The 23,280-nt window shown below is 40.1% G+C and overlaps 1 protein-coding gene across 1 annotated transcript in view; it reads left to right on the top strand.

Annotated features, from left to right (window-relative positions):
• Positions 1-1,902: 1,902 nt before the first annotated feature.
• Positions 1,903-23,280, top strand: part of Samd3 (sterile alpha motif domain containing 3) — a 44,786-nt gene continuing 23,408 nt past the window's right edge. The window contains 5 exon segments of the mRNA XM_076927473.1: positions 1,903-1,993; positions 2,589-2,778; positions 6,582-6,683; positions 19,599-19,784; positions 20,917-21,001. Coding sequence (XP_076783588.1) covers positions 1,915-1,993; positions 2,589-2,778; positions 6,582-6,683; positions 19,599-19,784; positions 20,917-21,001 — 642 coding nt within the window. The 5' untranslated portion in view covers positions 1,903-1,914.

Below are 23,280 nucleotides of genomic sequence, written 5' to 3'. Positions count from 1 at the left end.
TTACTCTTCACAAGGAAGCCAGAAGTGTGACAGAAAGGTGTGATTTTTAATTTACACCAGAGTCTTGCAAATAATGACTTTTCACACCCTGCAATTGCTGCTTAGCCTGGGGAGGAGCTTTGTGGCTACTGTTTGCTGAAGCAAATTAAATCCACTGTTCAAATTTGAAAGGTATTCTTCTGTCTTTAACCCTTGTTTTCAGTTTTTCCAGTCAGTGTTTGTGGATACTTAAGGGTATGTGGCCCATTACTTTGAAGTTTCTTGTTTCCTCGGAAACTGCTTTTGAAGGCTGTTGTTGTCAGGTTTTCTTGAATGTTGGGTTCATTTTTGTTCTTCCCACGGGTGATTATTTTTCTGATGTTGGTAACTATAATTTACCAACGTCATTATAATTGTGTTTATAAAAGCACAAAATCAAAAACTGCAATGATGTTCACACACACATACACACACACACACACACACACACACAAACACACACACTCCTATATACCAGTTTCATCAAGGGGACCTTTTCACTTGTCTTTATGTCTTACAAAATAGCTGGTATCATACAACAAAAATGATAAATCATCTGGACTAGCAAAACAATAAAATATCTGGAATAAAAAATCAATATTGCAAATAATGCAGAAAGGTTAAAAGATTTTAAGACTGTTTTTGCTTTTGTTTCTATCAATTCCTTAGAAGTCTCCTGGGTTGAATTATAAAGACAGGGAAAAAAAAAAGCTTCCTCGAGGAAATTGAAAAATTTTGGAAGGTGGTAGACTGGGCTGGTGGCGCAAAGTTAGTGGGGCAGTTAAGAGTGAACCATGCAAAGTCTGTGTTTGCTTTCACTTAGACAACATTAAGATTTTCAGTAATTTTCTAATTTAATCTGCCCAACCACATGTGTATATACATATATTTCTATATCTGCATACATGTATATCCACATGTATATGCTTGTGGATATACATACATATACATGTATATCTATGTATATGATATCTATGTATATGTATGTGTATATTATACATTTGTATATATACATATATGTGTGTATAGACATATATTATAACTGATAAAGCTATAGATATATAGAGATAGATAGATAGATAGATAGATAGATAGATAGATAGATAGATAGATATGTTACAATAGTGTTTGGTACCCTTTGAGAGCATACTCAAGTATGTAGGAGTAACATTAGACTGATGGGAGAATGTCACGTAAGTCTAGTTTCCCCTGAGAAAAGAGTTTGTTGCTAACCCAGAGTTGTGAGGACAGTGGGATGGCCATCTCCTATCTGGGAGCAGTAAGGGGTTAAGACATCCTGGTTTACAGCATCTCTCAGTCAGACTTTTATCTGATCCTTCCTCCCTTTCTCCCCTGCCCACCCCTCTATAAATGTCAACCACTTCCTGATGATTTCACACCTTTCTGTTCTTTGTGAAGAAACCTGGGTGTTAATGGTACAGGATTGGGTACCATTGTATGCTCCGGCTGCCTGCTAGTTAAGCTGGGGGACTCCCGTGGAAATCAAGCAGGAGAAGGTGAAGAAACGAGACTAGGAAATAGGAAATAGGAAATAGGCTAAAATCCACCTTTAAAGCGATTATTTGTTTTATTAGCAACTTTTAAGTGTTGCATTGTAAAAACATTATTTTTTTTAAAGCCAAGTACTGAAAGGTGTTTAGCAGAGGAGAAAGCTCACTGTTTAAAAAACTAATCAAAGACTAATAGTCAGGAAGGAAGAAAGGAAGGAAGAAGGAAGAAAGGAAGGAAGAAGGAAGAAAGGAAGGAAGAAGGAAGGAAGGAAGGAAGGAAGGAAGGAAGGAAGGAAGGAAGAAAGGAAGGGAAAAAGGGAGGGAGGCAGACAGGCAAGCAAGCAAGCACTTTTCATTCTACAGGTGTATTGACGAGAATTCGACAATGGAAACGTGGTCAGTTGATCAGGTCTGCAAATGGTTGGTGGAGAAAAATTTAGGTGAGCTGGTTCCCAGGTTTCAAGGTAAGTTGTTTATATACTTTGAGTGGATTGTATCTGAGCCATGCAGCTGTTCAGGTGCCCTCTGTTGTGAAGGCTGCTTCTGTTGCTTAGGGAATGTCTGTTGTGGATGAGGAGTTGTTCTGAGGAGGAACTTCATCTCCGTCCCACAGACTGGAGCACTTTCCAGTGTACCTAGCATCCTCTGAAGAGAATGACATTTCCAGATGATTGCAAACTCTTGGAAGTTGCATTTGATATAGACTTGGTGTGTTTCTTTTGTCTTACATAATCATTTGTGTTTTATACAGTATGGAATGTGCCGATGTTAAATATCAACTAGGAGGTATTATAAAAAACAGCTTCTCCAACAACTTCTTCTATTTCTGTTGGCTGTTTAAAAAAAAAAAAAAAAAGTTTTTATTGGGACTCGTGTTCTGGTGATTTCTTAGCAGTAGGCATCAGTTTGGAACTATGCAGTATCAAAGCCCTGACAGACAATGCAGTGACTGTCATCTCAAGCTTAGATGATCCTTTTAATGCTAGAACTAGTTTTATCTTCTTTCTGTGCCCATGTTTTCCTGGAAAGTAATATGAAAGTTATTTCTCTTTTTCCCAGAGGAAGAAGTCAGTGGGGCGGCACTCCTGGCCCTTAATGATCGGATGGTACAGCAACTGGTGAAGAAAATTGGACACCAGGCTGTCCTAATGGACTTCATTAAGAAATACAAGCAGAGCAATCAAGAACTGAAGCCCACGGGAGGCCCCACAGAGACATCCCTGCTGACCCCGGCACAAGCAGCCCCTGAGTGAGTACACAAGGGAAGGGGCTTGGTTTTCGTTCCCTGTTTTTGCATGACTGTTGCCTCATGACGAAGAATCAAAGCTGTCAAAACTGTGGGCAATTTTCAGCTAGATAGTATGCACAGGATTTCTAATATTTGACCAGCTCATATGAAGAATTGGGTCAGAATTTGTTGTTTTTCTTTCCACTGTTGTTTAGAGACCGACTGTGGTTGTTAAGGCAGTCCTGCAGGCACGAAGTTCCTATGCTATGTGGTGTGGAGCCCACAGTAGAAACGTGTGGATTAAGTGTAGAAACGGGATGAGCTGCTGTAACTGGGCTACGACAAGGACCTGTGGCAGCTCCTTTGCCTTGTCCCAAGCTATTTGTTTGTATGTTTATTTGCCTAGGTCTCTCTGTGGTAACTAATTTATACTTTTCTCAAGACCTTCACAGTAAAATTTGCTAACCCCTTTGCCACAATTGAGTTGCATAATTCTTTGAATGCTTCCCATAATTTCAGTTAACTCAGTCATTCTGCATTTCTGACGGGGTTGAAGACCTATAGTCTCATAGCCAATCCTGGCTATTTACTTTGAGAGAAAAGATCTGAGTGGATGGTTTTCAGCTGACATTCATTCTAAAGCCAAGAAAAAAGCCAGGTTCAAAACTAAGTGCTTTAGTTAGGACAGATGACAGAGGTTCTGGTTAGTCAACAAAATGTTGGGGACTGGGTATTAGGACTATCTTGTACCTCACTGGTACAATTAGGAATAATTATGCTCTAATTGCATTTTGAGAGAAAAGTTTTATTTTAACAGGAAGGGTGAAGCTAGGTGATGAGAGAGAGAAAGAGAGAGAAGGGGGGTGGGACATGGAGGCAGATGTTCACGTGTCTCCACCAGTCAAAGATAGTTTATATATCTAGGTTGGGTATTGGGTTACACTTCTGACTGAGCATTACCAAACTTATAAAGCCTTTGATTAACATTTTTAAAAAATGTATAAAAGCAAAAAGGAGGAGGGGGAATGGGATAGGGGTTATCTAGGGAGGGGAAATGGGGAAACGGGATGGCATCTGAAATGTAAAAAAAAATATATTAAAATTAATAAAAAATAAATAAATAAAAATTTCCAACAAAACAAAAGAAAGAAAAGAAAAGAAAAGAAAACTAACCATAAAATAAGAAGCACTGTGACAGAAACACAGGAAAATCATGTAGAAAATTCAGGGTCAGATAGAAGCTCTAAAGTTGGAGGGTGGCTGTGTTTTTTTAGTTTGTTTTTAATCTCTTGATTCTGTAATGGGAAGGGATGGTAACATGATTCATCAATTAAAGTGTCTGTTCTTACAAATCTATGCCTCAAGATCCTTCCAGGCACTCTGATTTAGTATTTCTATATCTGACTGGACAAGACTCTTAAGGCTTTTTGTTATTAACCAATCACCATTCAGTTTTTTAAAATGTGATATTGGATGATGTCATTTTATTTTTTCCTTTTCTGAAATTAGGCCTATAATTATAAATATTTCTCTCTTTTTGATAAACAATATAACCCTAGAGAGACTTGGCTTAAGTAATTTGATTTCTAGAATATTTGGATTGTTTGGTAGCCATGAAGGGCAATTCTTAAGTTGGGCTGAAGATGTGGACATGGTTAACTTGTAATTCCAGTAGTTGAAAGGTTGAGGCAGAAGGATTGCTATGAGTTTGAGGCTGGTCTAAGGTACAGAGATATTTGTTGTCTTTAAAAAAATAATGATAACAATAGTTATAAAGGAAATCAGAGCAAAAATTCTTCCAATCGATTTATTTGAAGGACTTCTTTCATGAATGGTTGCAGCAGGGTCTTGGGGTTCTGACATTTGTGTGAAGTTCCCACTGTGACCTTTTAATCCTCTCTAGAAAAGGGGGGGGCGAGCTTCAAAGAGCCTGTAATATCACTTCCCAGAACTTTTGGGTGGCTAAAACTTTTGAGCTGGAAGTCCCTCCCTGTTGACTGGAATCTTGATCTTGCCCTGGGCACAGCTTAGAAGAAAACTGGCAGCCCATAAATCCACTTCTCTGCTCTGTAGCACACTAGAAGTGGTTGGGCTGCCAAGAACTCGGGACTTCATTGTTGGTTTTACCAGATGACTTGGATTCATTCTGCTCCATGTTTGAAAGTCGTTTCTTCATCTGCACATTGAGAAAGTCATTGCACTCTGAACGGCTTGAATTCACACCATGGAACACCACAATCGTGGGGCAAAACTGCCCTCCCTTTACCAGACCAACATAGTCCTCTGTCAATTATGCAATTGTCTTAACTAGGTTATTACAGTTTCAACTGTACCCAAGACTGGGCATTCTGGTAGCCTGGAGATTTATGAATGTTGTGTTTGTTGCTCTAGGTAGCAAGCTCAACTTTAAATGTTTGTGTAGTCTTGTATTTAGGTGAAAGTATTCTGGTATAAAATCTCAACTTGTTTATTGTTTATATTTGCCAAGCATGTTTTCACTTGAAAAATATGTTGTCAGTTGAGGACAATAATAAGCAGACATGAATACATACCATTGAATGAAATGTGTAGAAAATGTTTAGTAAAGACAGGAAATGTAATATAACCCTACAGTTGCATAAGTAAACACATGATTCCAGGTTCCTCTTACATTTGTTACTAGTCTAACCTTGGGTATATATTTGTTACTAGTCTAACCTTGGGTATATATTGAACTTTTTACTATTTTTAGTTTGACCTCATTCCTAAGATGAAATATGGAATAAATTATTTTTTTGGCCCATTCTTAAGAGTCTATAATAGAGTTTGATCAAAGAGAGCAAATGGGTTTTAACTTTAAAATTCTATTCAGTGGTTGCCTGATACACTATTTTTGCAAAAAAAAAAAAAAAGAAAGAAAGAAAGAAAAAGGAAAAAAAAATCTCAACAGAAAACACCCAACTAAGAACTGCACAGATAGCAGTAATGTGTGGCTTGCAATTGCTTCTTGATGGTTGTTTTTATTGGATCTGGTACAGAGGTACAGATTCTGACACTATTATTATGTAGCCTGTGGCCATGAGCAAGTTGCCTTCCATTCTAGACTCCTGGGTTTCCTCACTTGAAAGTGATGGAGAGTGGATGAAGAGATTTTATGGTAATGAAAAAAAAAAAAAAAAAACCAAAAACCTTCCTTTGAAAATCATAGGGAATGGAGGAGAGATCTGACATGGTCAAACACTTGTCTTCACTAGAAGACTATTAACTGAAAAACACAGATTCTCCATCACAAAAGAAAGTTTTATTTTAACACCACTTAAAAAATATGCCAGATAGTATATCGGATCAAGAGCTGAGGAGATGGCTTAGTTGTGAAGATTGAAAACATACGTTCATTATACAGCTCCCACACGAAAGAGCATGTGTAGTGGCAAGCCTTGTACTGGGGAGTTGGAGAAAGGCAGACACTTTGGGGCCCACTGTTCAGCCAGCCTAGAAAAATTAGCAAGCCCCTATTCATAATAAAACAAAGTGGATGGTTCAAGAGGAATGACATCTGAGGTTGACTTCTACACACACACACACACACACACACACACACACACACACACCCTCTACCAGACTGATGAAGGCAGTAAGGTGAACTGGCATCAGCCTGCTCCACAGAGGAGCATTGTGTGAGGTGAGATATGGGGTCTTTGCATTGTTCTCAGCCATGAGTCTCATGTGATCTTGGCTAGGATGAAGATGGGCTGAAGCGTCCCCTTCAAACATCATGAGATCAATGGTTACTGCTTTTATTTAACATCCCATGACCATTACACTGCTCTTTCACTGTGTTCCAGGGATGAACAAAACCCCAGTCTCGCCAGCCATGGGGATCAGACATTTTTGTGTCCAGCTGTCCTTGACAATAGAGTCATTGACCAAAGAGTATTGAAACAGAGGTGAGACACCAACTTTATAATATTTTATAGATTCCATGTTCTTGTTTTTGTTTTTTTTTTTTTTTCAAGGTAGAGTTTCCCTGTTTAGCCTTGGCTGTCCTGGAACTCACACTGTAGACCAGGTTGGCCTCGAACTCAGAAATCTGCCTGCTTCTGCCTCCCAAGTACTGGGATTAAAGGCGTGCGCCACCACTGCCCGGCTACAATATTTTAAAGTTAAGTGGTGTTTGTCTTTATTTTTTTATGAGGTTTTGTGTGTTTAAATACACTGGAATTTAAACCTTTTTTGTTTTCTTAGAAGGTAAGCTTTTATCAAGCAATGGAGATGTTGAATTGTCAAAGATGTTTTGATGATGGCATACATTTCTTTTGAGTGTTTATTATTAAGTGGTGAAAAGTATATTCATCCATCTAACCAAATCATAATCTAACCAAAGTAATTTGGAGATAATGTCAAATAGAGCTTGCTGAGTACACCCTTTGGTTTTGCCTTCCATTTTATGGGCAGCTTTAACTTGACTATTCCAGAGGCCTCCCTCTGTTTTGTTACACAGTTCCTCAAGTGTTCTACCCGGAACCTGACACTGTGATACTTCAGTGTCTGGGTTTCACTGTATCATAGGGGGGAAAAAACAAACTATGGACCTGGAGAGCCACATGTAGGAATCCAATGCTCAGACAAAACTGAAGAGGAGTAGCAGGTGATAGGTGCCTCAGCATCTTTCTCTAGCCTTTTACAATCACTCAGCCCAGGTGGTCCATGCATCCACCATGCATGGGAAGAGTCCCTGCAGAATGAAACATTTCAGATGAGGAGTAAATATTCAAAACAACCAACCAGACTCTCTCTCTCTCTCTCTCTCTCTCTCTCTCTCTCTCTCTCTCTCTCTCTCTCTCTCTTTCTCTCTCTCTCCCTCCCTCTCTCTCTCCCTCTCTCTCTCTGTGTCTTTATGTATCTGTGTGTCTGTATCTGTATATGTGTATATGTGTCTGTGTTTGTGTGTATTTGTCTCTGTGTGTGTGTAACTGTGTGTATGTGTGCGTGTCTCCATGTTAGTATGTGTGTCTCTGTATGTATCTGCATGTCTGTGTCTGTCTGTGTGTGTGTCTTTATGTTATCTGTGTCTCTGTGTCTGTATATGTGTATGTGTTTCTGTGTTTGTATGTATGTGTCTCTCTGTGTGTGTATGTGTGACTGTGTATGTGTGTATATGTGTATGTCTGTATGCATCTGTGTGTGTCTGTGTTTGTCTATGTTTATATGTGTGTGTATGTATCTGAATGTCTGTGTGCATTCATGTGTATCTGTGTTTGTCTATGTTTATATATGTGTGTCTGTATGTATCTGTGTATGTGTCTCTCTGTGTGCCTGTTCGTGTGTGTGTGTGTGTGTGTGTATTTACAAACCTTTTACATTATTATCTGTTGTAGTCTCCTTGGCACAAAGGAGATATCGCTTTCTCTTTTTTATAAATGAATAAAATGAAGAGTTTGAGAAGTTTTTGAGATAATTTCCTCATAAGAGAGAGCTCCCATCTTCCACCTTCAGCTTGGTGGCACAGGCTTGTAACAGCAGCTACCTGGGAGGCTGAAGTGGGGATATCACTAGGTCAAGGTCACCCTGCACAACTTAGTGAAATGCCATCTCAAAAGAAAACCTAAAACCACAATCGGGATACAACTTGGGAAGGTGAAAGAGAGACAGAGCCTAAGCAGAAATCAGTTCCCTGGGCATTCCTGGTTCAAAGGATTGTTCAGGAAATGCAAAACCATTTCCAAGGCACTTCATTCCCACCTTTCTGCCCACGGTGCTGTTTGATTCCTAAAGCTTTCCTTTACTGTGACCCCGGGTTCCAGCTGCCCTTCCCTATATGAAACTGCTGGTATTGCTACTGTCACTGTTGTCGTGTGAGGAGAGACACAGGTGAGGACTACAGTATATACCTTCTCACCATCTCTGATCCTCTGTTGAAAAACTGGAATGATGACCCTCATATTTGCCATCATCCATCACACCTACCAAGTGGAAGGAGTCAAAGCAAGACTGCTTTAGAAGTTAAGAGGACAGAAAGGCTTAGACACTAAAATATATATGCCCACGACCTTTGTCTATGGGCTTATCTATTAGATAGCCTATTCCTTCTCTCTAGAAAAGAACTTCAAATTTTATGTGTGTGTGTGGTATATGTATATACATGCATACATACACATGCATGCATACAAATACACACACACATACATATACACGTGTGTATGTGTGTATATATGTATATACATATATACATGTATACACATATACACATATACACATATACATATATACATATATACATATATACATATATACATATATACATATATACATATACACATATACACATATACACATATACATGTATACACGTATATACGTATATACGTATATGCATATATATGTATATGCATATATATGTATATGCATATATACATATATACATATATATAATTTATATGTATATACATATATATACATATATACATATATAATTTATATATATATATATCTTCAAGTATGTTTGAATATAAGAAGCAAAAGTTCATGAGAACTAAAAACAAAACAGGGTTATTATAATAAAAACAACTAACTACATCTGAGGCAGAATCCTTAAGTTCCCTGAGCTCTGAGGGCCTGGTTCCAAACTTTCCCTCTTTTCTGTGCCCCTTCTTGCCTCCTTTTGCTTTTCCTTAGGAGGATGCACTGTTCTGCCAGTTATAGATGCTCTGCTCACTCTGTACTGCCTCACCCCCAGCAAACTCCAAAGAAATTTTCTGTGAAAATATGTTAAATCTCCAACACCAACTGACCCAGTTATTCAATATTGTTTCATTCATGTATCTGGGGAAGGGAAACTAACAGGTTCTGTGTGGTTAAATGCTTTCTTCTAGGCAAGTGGCTCTGCAAGACTCTGGTCCTATAGAGTTGGGTAGGAGAGAAGATGCTTTCACCTCATGCTTTATCTCAGACAGTGATGACACCAGACAGCCATGCAAAACAAATTAAAGGCATTCTCTATCTTTTCCTTCTGTCCTTCTGCTATTCTAGTCACTTGATAGTTATGTATCAAGGGCTTCTTAGATGTCTTTTGTGTTAGGCTATGAGGTCTCTCACCTGCCCACCTGACTAAAACCTGTCCATGCTTTAAAACAGCGTTTCTCAACCTTCTTAATGCTTTGCCCCTTTAAAACAGTTCCTTATGTTGTGGTGGCCACTAACCATAAAATTATTTTCATTGCTACTTCATAACTAATTTTGCTACAGTTATGGACCATAATATAAATATCTAATTTTCCGATAGTCTTAGATGACCCCTGTAAAAGGGTCATTGGAGAACCCAAGGGGTGGCAGCCCACAGGTTGAGAGCTGCTGCTTTAAAACTGTTTAGCTACTGTCTGGTGACATTCAGACCATCTAGGGTCAGTATTTCTATAAGCAGTACCTTCTCTGTAATTCTTGTCCTGCTTGCAAAAGTAGACAATGACCTTGGTTTAGTAAAGTCTATATTCCCTCCTCAGACTATAAAAACCACAGAGACAGTGATCACATCCTTTTATTTTATAAACAGAATTTATCCTTGGCCTCTGGCACCTTAAAATCCAATCAAACTTTCAAAATTGAGCTGATAAATGTGAACCAAAGAAAGGCAATAGGCTTTTGGGGACATGATATATGTTTGAATAGCAATAATTTCATTTTAGACCTTTTGAAGCATTCAGTAACAGATATGTTGATCTTTCCAAACAACTTCTGGGTTTATTTCCCATTGATTTATAACAGGAAATAAATTCAAAGGTATTTGCCCACTGGACTTTCATGAAGCCAACAGTTTTCAGGAAGTAGGAACAGGCTACAGAGCAAGTGCTGATTTGAAGGCTCAGTTCCCTTCCACTTGCCTCCCCACAATTATTTCTGTAACTACCTGGAATGTGACACCACATGACATCCACGAGGACTCAGTGGCATCATAGCTAAGCAGCTGGTACTTGCCACCAGATCCCATTGAGGCACCTGAGAGTCTTGAGGATATTCCCCCAGTTTTCCCCAAAGGGACCTTGTGTTTCCCATGGAGACTATCTGCACATGAAAGAGAAAAAGCAGATCTTGAGAGGCTTCAGACTCACCTGACTGACTCTAGGAAAGTCTGTGGTTGCAGTTAAATCAGATATATATCCCAGGGGGTGGAACACCGAGGCACTCTGGTGCAGAGAACTTCTCATGGGTGACAGGTGGTTGATTCTGTGCTTGTTACTAAATGGTTTAAATACCTTTCTAGATACAAGGACCATTAGGAGAGATCGACATCATGTGCTAGTAATCTGCTGGGAATGGTTTCTTCTGCAGTGGAATTCTTTCTTTTTAAAATCTATCCCAACTATTGGTTTCTCTTGCAGTACCCAATAAGACAGGAGATCGGATAAACTGAAGTTTCCTACATGTTGCTTTAAAGACTCTGCACTTTAACTTTAAAGACATGGTCAGAAGCTCTGCTTCTGCCTTGGGGCATAATTACAAGTTAGTCATGGTTTCATGCATATTTAGGGGTTGTTTTAATGACTTTTCTTATGGTCCGGCTACTGCTGTGAGCTCGAATAGAATGAACTTCTGTCTCCACTCTGCCAAGCAAATATCACAATTTCTGATATATTAGTTATAGTCATTATCACGTGGGTATTTCAGACAAGAGACAGCAACACAGCTGTCTATGCAGTCTACCCCAGAATGTGATAAAGGAAGGGTCAATAAAGCATGCCAGCCTGGTTACAGTTTTTTAGTACAGGATCTGATCAGATGTGCAGTGTGTCTTCTCAGCAATGCTGGTGAACGAAACCAGGGCCTCACACATGCTGTGTGAGCACTACCACTGTGCTACGTACATCTCAGTCTTGTGATTAGCATTCTCAGCTCCTATATGCTTCTGTCCTCTGCTCTGTTGGGCAAGAGCCATGGAAGGTGAGTACCAGAGAATAGTCATTCCTGTGTTGTGTCAACAAATGTTCACTATTTAAGGGAACAAGTACTTTATGAACTTTCTGTGGTTTCTTTTTTGTTGGGTCAAATCTGTGTGACCAGATTAGAAAACTGAGAAAGCTTTCAGGAGACCCTTGTGGTTAGAGGGCAGGCAGGTCTTGAGACCCTCTGCCATCCCTGGTGGTTCACACAGAGCTCTTAAGATAGGTGAGCTGAGAGATGGGTAAATGTAAGTATTATATTAACATGTTAGCCCTGAGATGGCAGTGTTCGTAAGGCTGGGGACCAGGAAAAAAAAATAATTAAGAGCTTAGTTTTGGAGCCTGGCTTTGTCATTTGTCTTGCAAATGAGCAAGATATTCCCCAGAATAAGTGGACCTGTGTTAATCTGTAAAATGAATAGAATGATGAATGGTATGTTATATGAAAAGTTCTTAGGACCTGGCACACAGTTGGCATCCATAAGTTTTACGTATCATTTACATTATCTAGGAAGTAGTGGGTCTAATGAGAGTCAAAAGATGCTGGTCTCAGCTCTCACAGGTTGTGGTTCCAGGTGGAATAGCAAGGTTACACCAGGATGTTTGGACAGTCAGGCCTCCTGGGACTCAGGATCTAGGACAGAAGAGGCATCTTATCCTGGAAGGTCTGAGAAACAGGACAAGGAGTCCTATGGATCAAAGAGAGAAAGAGAGAAGCTTCTAGACCTCATGACAGACCTTGATAACATTACAGGGCATCTGAGAGCACACAGGTGGTACACTGCCATATTTAGCTACTGAATTGCACGTCAGTGGAACAACAGGATCTCTGAGTGGAGCCACAGGCTCTCCTATCCAAAGGTCTTTGTTTGAGACCTATCCCAGACCTGTTACCAGGAGTAGGGATACTATTCCATGGTGAGAAGTTTCCAGTGTAAAATAATATAACAACTATAAGGGAGACTGTAGATAAAAAATAAATTTACCTGGTAAGCCTATAATTCTTTATGTAATATCTGCTATTTCCATAAAATAGAAAATACCTAAGACTGCTGACCTAAGTCAGGATTAAACCATCAGTCATCCCTCCAATATTCCAACGCTTCCTGAGTGGTTGTTGCATGCCAGGTATTGTTGGAAGCATTAAAGAAGCAACAGGAAGTGACATCTGCTCCATTGACCTCATATTCTGCTGGGCTACATAGTGAGCTACAGGCTAACTGGAGCTACACAGAGAGACCCTGCTCCAACTCTATCTCAAAACTAAGAATAAATAATTTGATAAATAGACAAATGGTAGCTAATTCCGAAGCAGTGTCAGTAACTACAGCCTAGAGCACAAATCCAGGTTACTCTGAGTGACTGACGTACCTGCTGTGGAAGATGGTATGGAAATTTTAATAACAGAACAAAGAAAACCAGCTAGCTGGGCTACAGCAAAGCAAGAGAAACTCATCTGTAGGTTTTAGGTGTCGTGACAGTCTTGTCTTTAGGGCTGTTGGAAGCCAGTGGTCTGCTAAGTTTAACAATGCATTCCAAAGACTTTACTCAATAGTCACACAGACATTAAGGCAGACAGAGAAGTTTGTAACAAATGACTGTGACGGAGACTTATCGAAGAAAGGTTGGCTCCAGGTGTGCAATATTCAGTCCCACCCCATAATCATGAAGTTCTAGTCACTTAGTGAGTCCATTGGGTTTTCAACAGGTGTGAGAGCTCTTCAGAGAAAATGAAAATTCGAATCAGAGCAGCCAGTGGGATCTGAACATTGCGTTCAGTCCCTAGGGACCATGAACTTTGTCTCCCTTCCCATCTGGGATGCAGCTTTAGTGCTGTCTCTGGTGATTGTGACGCTTCTTGTCATGGGCATTCTGGTGGATTACTAGTTAGTGGCTCCCTTGCCGTGTGTGAACTGCTCTAAGACAATGGAAACATGGTTTCTAGAAGACTTTCTAGACAGAAATTCTTACAGATTAATGACAGGGTTTTGATTTTAGTGTTTGTTTGTTTGTTTGTTTGTTTGTTTTGAGACGGCCTCATGTAGCCCAGGCTGGCCTCAAACTTGCTCTGTAGGAAAAGATGCCTATAATCCTTTGTCTCCCAAGTGCTGGGTTTACAGGCTTGCAAAATCATGCCCAGATTTTATATTATTTTGTGTTTAACATTTCTTTGCTTCCCACATTCTTAAAATTTTCCAGAACATTGTTATCACAATCCATTCCACCCAATGAGGGCAGAATGTTACTGCAGCTTCTGGCCACAAAGACCTGGCTTTGAACCTGGTGGCTCACCTACACACAGGAAAAAATGATGTAAAATGAATTTATATTCGTTCTTACATTTGAGCTAATAATACGGAGAGAGCTGTTCTCTGTCTCTCCTTTTCCTCAGCAGTATTTATAGAAAAAAATGGCACAACACAGACACACACACACACACACACACACGAGATTTAGCTTAGCTGTGAGTCCCTGTGAGATGAACTGGGAGGTCACAAAAATCACAATTCTTATTTTTCAGATTCTTGTTACAACTTCTTACAACCCAGGGGCCTGGCCTTCAGTGATGGAGGCTTTCTCTGATCTCAGGGCAATATTCCCTGTGGACCTAGAAAAGCAAAGAATGATTTTAAAAATCCTGATTTGCAAGGAGTTCTGTTACACCATAAGAAATCAAGATAGGAAAGAATAGTTGCAAGTCCACAAGGTTGGTTCTAGAGCAGGTGGGATTGTTAATTGAGCTAAGGAAGCACACAGTAGGGCTACCAAAGTGGAAATGAGCACCCACCTGAGGAGAGGCTTAAACTAAGCTCAGAAGAGTGAATGGAAGGAAGTTAGGACTAAGTAGATAAATTAGCATCTCTTCCCTTCACCCTAGAGTGAGGCATTCCAGGTTTTTTTGTAAGATTCATACGTTGCTATTTTAAAGGCAGATCTCTGTTAGCAGATACTTGGAAGTTATACAATCAAAGCCCAGATTAACATGGGAGCATAAACCACCACCACGTGAGAAGTAGATGATACAAGAGTACAATGTGGGAGATTTCATGACTGCTGAAGATGAGGAATAAAGATGAAAGATCAAGGCTCGACTTTCTAAGAAGAAGGTGTATGGTAAAAGCAACAAGGAAATCAGACATTGGGTTAGCCACGGCAGTTATCACAGCTGAGTAGCTTGCACAACACACATTTATATTCTGATTGTAGAGTCTCAGATTTAAGGTCATAGTGGTGACATGTTCATTCTCTGATAAGAACCAATTCATGCCCTATGGATGGCCACTGTGCTGGCTAGTTTTATGTCAACTTAAAACAGCTATAGCCATGTGGGAGAAGGGAGCCTCAGTTGAGATAATGCCCGCAGAAGATCAGGCTGCATGTAGACAAGCCTGGAGAGCATTTTTTAAATTAGTGATTGATGTTGGAGAGCCTTGCCCATTTTGGATAATGACACCCTTAGCTGGTGGATCTGGATTCTATTAGAAAGCAGGTTGAACAAGCAATGGGAGAACAAGCCAGTAAGCAGCACCCTCCATGGCCTCTGCATCAGCTCCTGCCTCCAGATTCCTGCCTTGTTTGAGTTCCTGCCCTGGCTTCTCTCCATGGACCCTGATTCTGTATGTCAGCCAAATAAAACCCTTTGCTCCCCAAGTTGCTTTTGGTTATAGGGTTTCATCACAGCAGTGGTAACAACTAAGAGATCTATCTTCTCTCTACTTCTTCACATGACCCTGAGAAAGAAGATGTACTTCTGGTATCTCTTCATAGTCTCACTCAATCTCCTGGACCTCATGTAGCTCAAGACACTTGCATAGAGCCTGACCCCAAACACAGCCATGTCACATAAAGGTTAGGGGTTCAATATATGGAGTCTGGGGAGAAGAGGAAGTTCTACGATCAGAACCCAGACTAATATGGGTAAATCATGTGAAACTGTTGACAATGGAGGTGAAACATAGAAAAGAGAGTATTGGGGGATGGGCAAATGCTCACCAGTTAACAGCAAGTGCTGCTTTTCCAGAGGACCCACGTTAGGCCCCCAATTCTTTCATTGAGCAGTTCTCGACCTATAATTCCAGCTCCAGAGAATCTGAAACCTCTTGGGTATCCACACACATGGGGTGTGGATACACACATAAATAAAAATAAATCTTCAAAAGAGGAGACTTGGTGACAGAAGCACTCTCAAAACTCAGATTGGGAGGTGGTGAGGAGAATTTCAAGAGAGGCATGACAAGGCTGCCTGGAGGCACTGCTTGGAGTTTAAGTGGGGAGCTGGGTGCAAATTTTTTCCATTCACTTTTCTCATTCTTTTAACAAAAATCATACATCAACCTTGCTAAGGGATGTGCCAGCCCCACTCAAAGAAAGAGTCCCTGTCCTAATGTAACAGCTAGGTCTCTTCTGTTCTCTAGAGATGCTCAATGTTTTCTCTGAAGGTTTTTTTTTCTAACAGGCTGTTACACTACTAAGCTTGTTCTTCACAGAAATACCACTATTACCCTACATGAACCCCACTAAACTATAGGTAGTGTGCTTTGGGGAAGAGCTGAATTATTTTTCATTCTTCATACACTTAGACAAAGTTAGAAAGCCAATGAGCCTTTTTTTAAAATTCAATATTGTATTTATTTACATTTCAGATGCCACCCCTCCCCCATTCCTCTTCCCCTATCAATCCCCTATCCCATCCCTCCTCCTCCCTTTTTGCCTTTATACTGTTTAAATTACATGCAAGTGTTAAGGTCAGTTCTAGGTTGAGGAACTAGCAATACAATAGATGCAAATAGATAGTCAAAGAACATGCACGACAATAAAGAGTCCCGAGATCACTCCTGTGATCACTATTTCTAAGGGCTTATCAAGATGACCAAAGTATCTGAGCCTACTTCCTTGTCCTAGCCCAAAGTCATTTTCATGCCTGAAGCCTACTTCTTTGTTCTAGCTTAAGAGAGCTCCCATCTCATCATTAAAAAAAAAAATTAATGCAAATTTAAAAGTATAATATTTTGGTTGGGCAGGTGAAGTTACCAATAACATCCTCATAGAAGCAGGAGGGGAGGATGGGATAGCGGAGCTCCTGGGTAGGGGGGAAATGGAGAAAGGGGATTATATCTGACATGTAAATAAAATATCCAATTAAAAAAAAGAACTAGGGCCGATGAATGGGTCTATCTGCTTGACTCAAAAATTCCACATTGTATAAATAGTCTATAGGTATACCACAGTACCACTTTAATCTCATAAATATATACTACAACTATTATTTGTCAGTATCTGAAACAAATTTGAGACTGTAATAATGATTACTAACTGTCAAATTGCTGGCTTTATTGTAAATTTTATTATGAACATATATTTTTAGCACTGTATGAACTGAGTAGTTAGTAAGCAGTATGCTCTCAGTCTGGGGTCACATTAATATGTTTTAAATGGCTCGGGGACCCAGAATTGAAAAGTGAGCTGTTGGTGTGGTGATAAGCTTGTGGGAGAGTGCAAACTTAGTAGTCAGAAGAGAACTGTTAGTGTCCTTTTAACCTGTGAGTCCTGGTATAGGACAACCTGCCAGTGCTATGCTAAACACTTGCTTGCCTAAAGTACTGGGAATAATTTAACATCTTTTAAGATGTTACAGATCTTTTTAGTACAATGCAAATATAATTTTATAGATGGGAAATAACTGTAGTTGCAGCTATCTGCTCCTAATTATAAATGTATTTTTTTAAGTTTTGAGAACCCCCTCTATTGCATAATAGTCATTTTCTCTTGTATTTGTTTGCATTGCTTAGATTATATTCACACCAAAAATGTGTTGCTTGAATGAAAAGAAAGGAAAAATTTTGATTCCTTTGATTTGCCCAATCTGTCTAGTTGGAACATGAGAGACTGTTATCTTCAGTGGATCCTTTAAGGGTCATGCTGCATTCTGAAATTTTTTAAAGAATAGTTTATTTATTTTATGTACATGTATGTGTAATATATATATATATATATATATATATATATATATACTCTATATATATACTCTATATATATACAGTATATATATATATATATATATATATATATATATATATATATATATACTGTAGCTGTCGTCAGACACATCAGAAGAGGGCATCGGATCCCATTGTCAATGGTTGTGAGCCACCATGTGGTTGCTGGGAACTGAACTCAGGATCTCTGGAAGATCAGTCAGTGCTCTTAACTGCTAAGCCATCTCTTCAACCCCACATTCTGAATATTTGATAAAATAATCTCAGAACTTGTAGTCCCTACCCTAATTAAGACCAGGGGACAAGACATAGAAAAAAAAATAGGTGCTACAAAAATGACCAAAATTGTATTAAGTTCTGTTCAATACCATTGAAATATTGAAGTTATCTGTCTGTTGATGGAATGAAATAAGTAAGGGTGATCAAAATATTAGAAGGCCACTGAGAGTTTGTGTCTGGGTTTGTTACTAAAAATTTACTGGAGAAAAAGCGTGAGTGTGGAACTGTACTGAAGCCTCTTTACATCACCGCCTTTCTAAGATTGTGGGGGCAGTGTAAAAACTAGTCCTTAACACTCATCTGTACACCCTCTACCCCTGTCTCTGTATGCAAGAGACGGTGAAACAGGCCATAAAAGAATTGAGGTCATGGGAAGAGATAGAGGCAGTGTAAGGGCAGCTGGCATGAGAGACTCCCCGTACATGTTGGCAGAGTGGGTGAATGTAATGAGAGAGAAACATACTGAAAAATAAGTTGAGCTGACCTAGAAATTTATGTCTGAAAGTTGCCTGTTGCTATATTGAGTCCAGTATGAAATTATTGGTATGTTTAACTGTAGCCAGGACATTTTTCTCCATGGGTACAGAGAATGCCAAAGGAAGGATATTCGCGGGAGATTACCATAAAAAGAGACAAAAATGCCTTTGCCTGCTTCCCGAGTCCCCACCTTCTATGCACATGCACTCTGATAAAGCATGGCTTACGATGCCAAAGGAAGCTTGCTTGTAAAAATGACTCTGAATTTTGTTTGAGTGACTAACTCAACCGTGCCTGGAGAACTAACCTACAGAGATTCATGCAACAATGTCTCTCTTGTCTTGTACCCCGCTTGCCACTGTCCCTCACCACCACCCCATTTAATCCTGTTAGTGAACTAGATTGACAGTTGCCAGCTGCCTTTTATTAGTGGTAGTTTCTAAATGTTATGCTGGAGCTTCCTTTGCATTTGCCAACCATAAGGATCAACCTCTGATTTAAGGTTTCAGTGCAGTTCTGAAGCCCAATTTTATAAACAGTCTTATCGATGCTTAACTCATGTGGCATAAAATCCACCAATTTCAAGGGCAAAGCCAGTTAATTTTAGTAAATGTATGTTTAGCAGATTTTAGTCAGCCGTTATCACATCCCATTTGGTGTCCTGCAGTCTTTCGAAGCAGATGACTGATGTAACATTATAGTTTCCTGTCCTCTTGTGTAGTATCTTTTTATAAGTGGAATATAAACACCGATTCATATTGTAGAGACCAACTTTCCCATACTGAAATAGCCAAGCCAACTGAATCAGGTGCATCTTGTATTTTGCTACAAATAGTAGCAGAGTAGACGAGATTTTTCTTAACTGGGAACTAAGACTAACGTACTTGGCTTCGCTTGCTCAGCAGAATTGCGGGTCTTTTCTGTCCGTCAGGTATTTCGTTCAGTTTTTAGATATGCATTACAACTTGGCACTTCAAGACATATGAGGTAATATTCTCCAACATCAGGCTTAGTTTTAAAACCTATGCGATTATGACATTTCTTCTAGGATGAGAAGTATTTATATGGTACATTTAGGTGTCAGGGAAGTGGTTGATAGATCTTCAGAGCATAGTGAAATAATGCATTACATATAGATTCAAAACATGTATTCACTCTTTGTGTTTTTATTCCACAGAAGAAAGGTAAAACATGTTTTTGCAAGGCATAAAGCATTACAGTGGACTAAGTCCTACATCTTACCAGAGTTTCCCTATGATGTCAAGTGCATGTTGGCGGAACAGAAGCGCCCCGACCACAGCATGCGGATAAAGATCATTGGGTTTCTCCAGGCAGATATGACGAAGTACCTGGAAGGCTCCCTGTGAGTAACAGTGACGACATGCTGAGTAGAGGAGCCAGCTGTGTTCAGTGAACAGTAGAATTTGTTGTGAACCAAGTTTTCTTAGCTTATGGGGAACATAGAGAATAGAAATTCAATATGTACAGATTTAGGAGAGGGGCTGAGGTTATTGTCTCAGTTGGTTAAATATTTGCTGCAGAGCCCCCAAAACCATATAAAAATGCAGGCATGACTGCATATGCTTGTAACTCTTGCTCTGGGAGAAATAGACATGTATGTGCCTAATACTCACTGGCCAGCCAGCCTTGTCTAACTTGGCCCAGGTCCCAACCCTGTCTCAACAAACAAGGTGGGTTATGCAGGGGAATAATGTTAACTTAAGCCCTTCATATCTGCACACAGACAGACAGACAGACAGACAGACAGACACACACACACACACACACACACACACACACAATACATATACCCTCCACACACATGGGGAGAGAGAACACACACCATACACACATACACCACACACATACATACAAATACATACACCCTCCACACACACATACCACACACACAAGGGAGAGAGAACACACACTAACACATACATACATAAAGCTCACACTAGCACACACATACATATACATACATCCCACACAAGAGAGAGAGAGAGAGAGAGAGAGAGAGAGAGAGAACAGGAGGGGAAGAAGGGAGGGGAAAATGGGGAAGCAGAGAGATACAGGTACATAGACACAGAGAAAGAGAGAGAGGTGAGGGGAGAACACAAATTCAATTCTACACAAAGAACTACAAGCAACTTAGAAATTCTGAGAGTGGGAGAAGAGAACATGGAGAGAGAACACACACACTAACACAGAATACATACACATACAGACACATACACAGACATACACATATACACACACATGCCCCCCACACATACATGCACACATACATACACACATCCCACACATATGCACATGCATACATACATACACATACATGCATGCATACATATATACATACATACACATCACACACACTCACACACAGAGACAAGAACACCATAGTAAGAGAAAGTTTAGAAGCCTGTATGTGCTTTAGATTCACCTTAATGGGGCCTGCTGGAAATAAACTGCATGTTATGTGCTGTGGTAAACAGGTACCCCACCACCCAGCAGTACAACGATGCGGTCAATGCTCTGCTGCAGGCCCACCCTTTCCTGGATGAGGACGGCTGCGGCTTTGTAAGTGCCTGCGGACCCACCATCCTGTTCATCTCAATCCATTTGAGATGGCAGCTCTCCATTTTCCACTCCGGCTACAATGTCTTCACTTTCTTAATTTTTCTTTTATCTTTGAGATTATAATTGTATCATTGACTCATTTCCTCCCTCCAAACCTTTTCACATACTCCCTGCACTTTCAGATTCATGGCCTCACTTTTCTTGTTTTATATGCATATTCATATATGAATATATATCCCTAAATACAACTGCTCAGTCTGTACAATACTTTCATATATGTGTTTTCCGGGCTGTCCACTTGGTATTGAATAACCAACTGGTGCTTTCTTTCCTAGGAAAGACTGTCTCTCCCACTCTCAGAATTTCTTAGTTGCTTGTAGTTCTTTGTGTAGAATTGAATTTGTGTTCTCCCCCCACCTCTGTGTGTGTGTGTGTGTCTATGTATCTGTATCTCTATGCCTCTCCCCCTCCCTCTCTCCCTCCCTCCCCTCCCTCCTGTTCTCTCTCTCTCTCTCTCTCTCTCTCTCTCTCTCTCTCTCTCTCTCTGCTTCCATATTTTTTGTTGTTTCTCTGCCTTAGCTCTCTCTTTTCTCTTGCCTTCAGCTGTGAGTCAGCATCTTTCCCGCCCTCTTCTAAAGCCATCGGGAGGTCTTGAGTGACTGGAAATGCCCAGCAGAACATGGCTGCATCAGAGCAGTAGATGATTGGAAACATGTCTTGCTTTCTGATCTAATCAAAGGGAAGTTGTCTTAAAGCCCTTGAAGGGCTCTGAGGTCTTGTCCTCATCCTCCCTCTCCATCTCTGCTGTCTGGAGTAGGGAGACTCTACGGATGCTCTAAAAAAAGTTTCATAGCGTTTACCCTTCAGGGGCCCCAGAGATTCTGACTAAAGTGATGTGAAGACAGATCCTGCCACCAAGGCTTTCAAAAGATTCCAGAGGCTTTGATGGAGAGCAAGGGTTGAGGATCGCTTCTCAAGCAAGCTTAGGGACTCGGCATACAAACAGACTTCTTAGCATTTGGCCAGCAGGGGCAGGAGGACCAGGAGTTGGAAGGGAACCTGGTGCTGTGTCAAGCAAAACAAGAGGGACATCTTCATGTCTTCATTGTAACAAAGGAAATGTGCCTAACATTATTGAACTCTACACGTACAAAGTACTTTAATGTTCATGACAGGAAAGTATGATGTAAGAAACAACAATGAGAAACTGTAGATACGTGGACCTGAAGATATATTGCTACTCCTGTGTCTATCCTTATATAAATCCACCTTGGTAAACCTGCTTAACATGTTAGAGATTCTGCATCTCACTATCTCGACTATACAGGCAAGGAGCTTTTTTTCTCCCCACCCCCATCATTCTCTCCTCTTTCTCTTCTTTTCTTTTCCCTTTCTCTCTATCACTGTCCCATTGTCTTCAGGTAAAAGCTTAATATATATGAACAAAATAAGGAGACTCAGAATGACGGAAGACCTTGACGAGTCTCATTTACTCCCCAAACTCAGAAAAGATGTGGCATCCCATATCTGGAAACAACAGCAAGTCAAGGCTAGATTTTTAGCCACTCTTGCTCACAAAGGATGCCATCATTTTTTAAAAGGTGTGTTTCTGCATGTACAGTGTGCCATAAACTGACCCAATTTTTCCCCTTCTAAAAACAAAGTAGTGTAACCAAGCAACAGCAACAAAAAAATCTAGGGTTCTGACATCTCCAGTCATGGCATCGTGGGTAACACTAACCCTGTACTTCTTCATCAAGATACAATACCGTGTTGACCATCTGGTCAGTGACATGGTGTACAGCACTTCGGGAATGTCTCTATCTCTGTGAACCCCACCTCTGCAGCTTCAGTCTCTGACACTGCATTATGTAGTTAGGAGCGGGGTGGTATGTTTGTAGTGAATGTGAACAGATTGCTTTCATGTCCTTGTTCCCCAAGCAAAACTGGCCTTCCCTGACACATTGTTTCATATATTTCAGGGAGCATAGAGATACTTGAAAATAAAGGGGAGTCTTTCCAGTGAGCAAATAATAAGCTGTATTTTTAAAATACTATTCTCTGTTTCTCTTCCTGTCTCTCTTCTGCTGTCTCTCTTCCTCTGTCTGTCTCTATCTTTGTCTTTCTGTTTCTCTCTGTGTGCACTCCCCTCTCCCCTGACTCTCCATTGTGTAGGTCCTGGAAATCAAATTCAGGTCATCAGGCTTAGCTGCTAGCACCTTCACTTGCTAAGCTATCTCTTCTGCCATCCAATTACATTTTGATCTTTACATCTATGG

The sequence above is a fragment of the Arvicanthis niloticus genome, chromosome 30, assembly GCF_011762505.2.
Source record: "Arvicanthis niloticus isolate mArvNil1 chromosome 30, mArvNil1.pat.X, whole genome shotgun sequence".
Lineage (NCBI taxonomy): Eukaryota > Metazoa > Chordata > Mammalia > Rodentia > Muridae > Arvicanthis > Arvicanthis niloticus.
The sequence above is the reverse complement of the archived record's forward strand: the minus strand, read 5'-3'. Positions and strand labels throughout refer to the sequence as shown.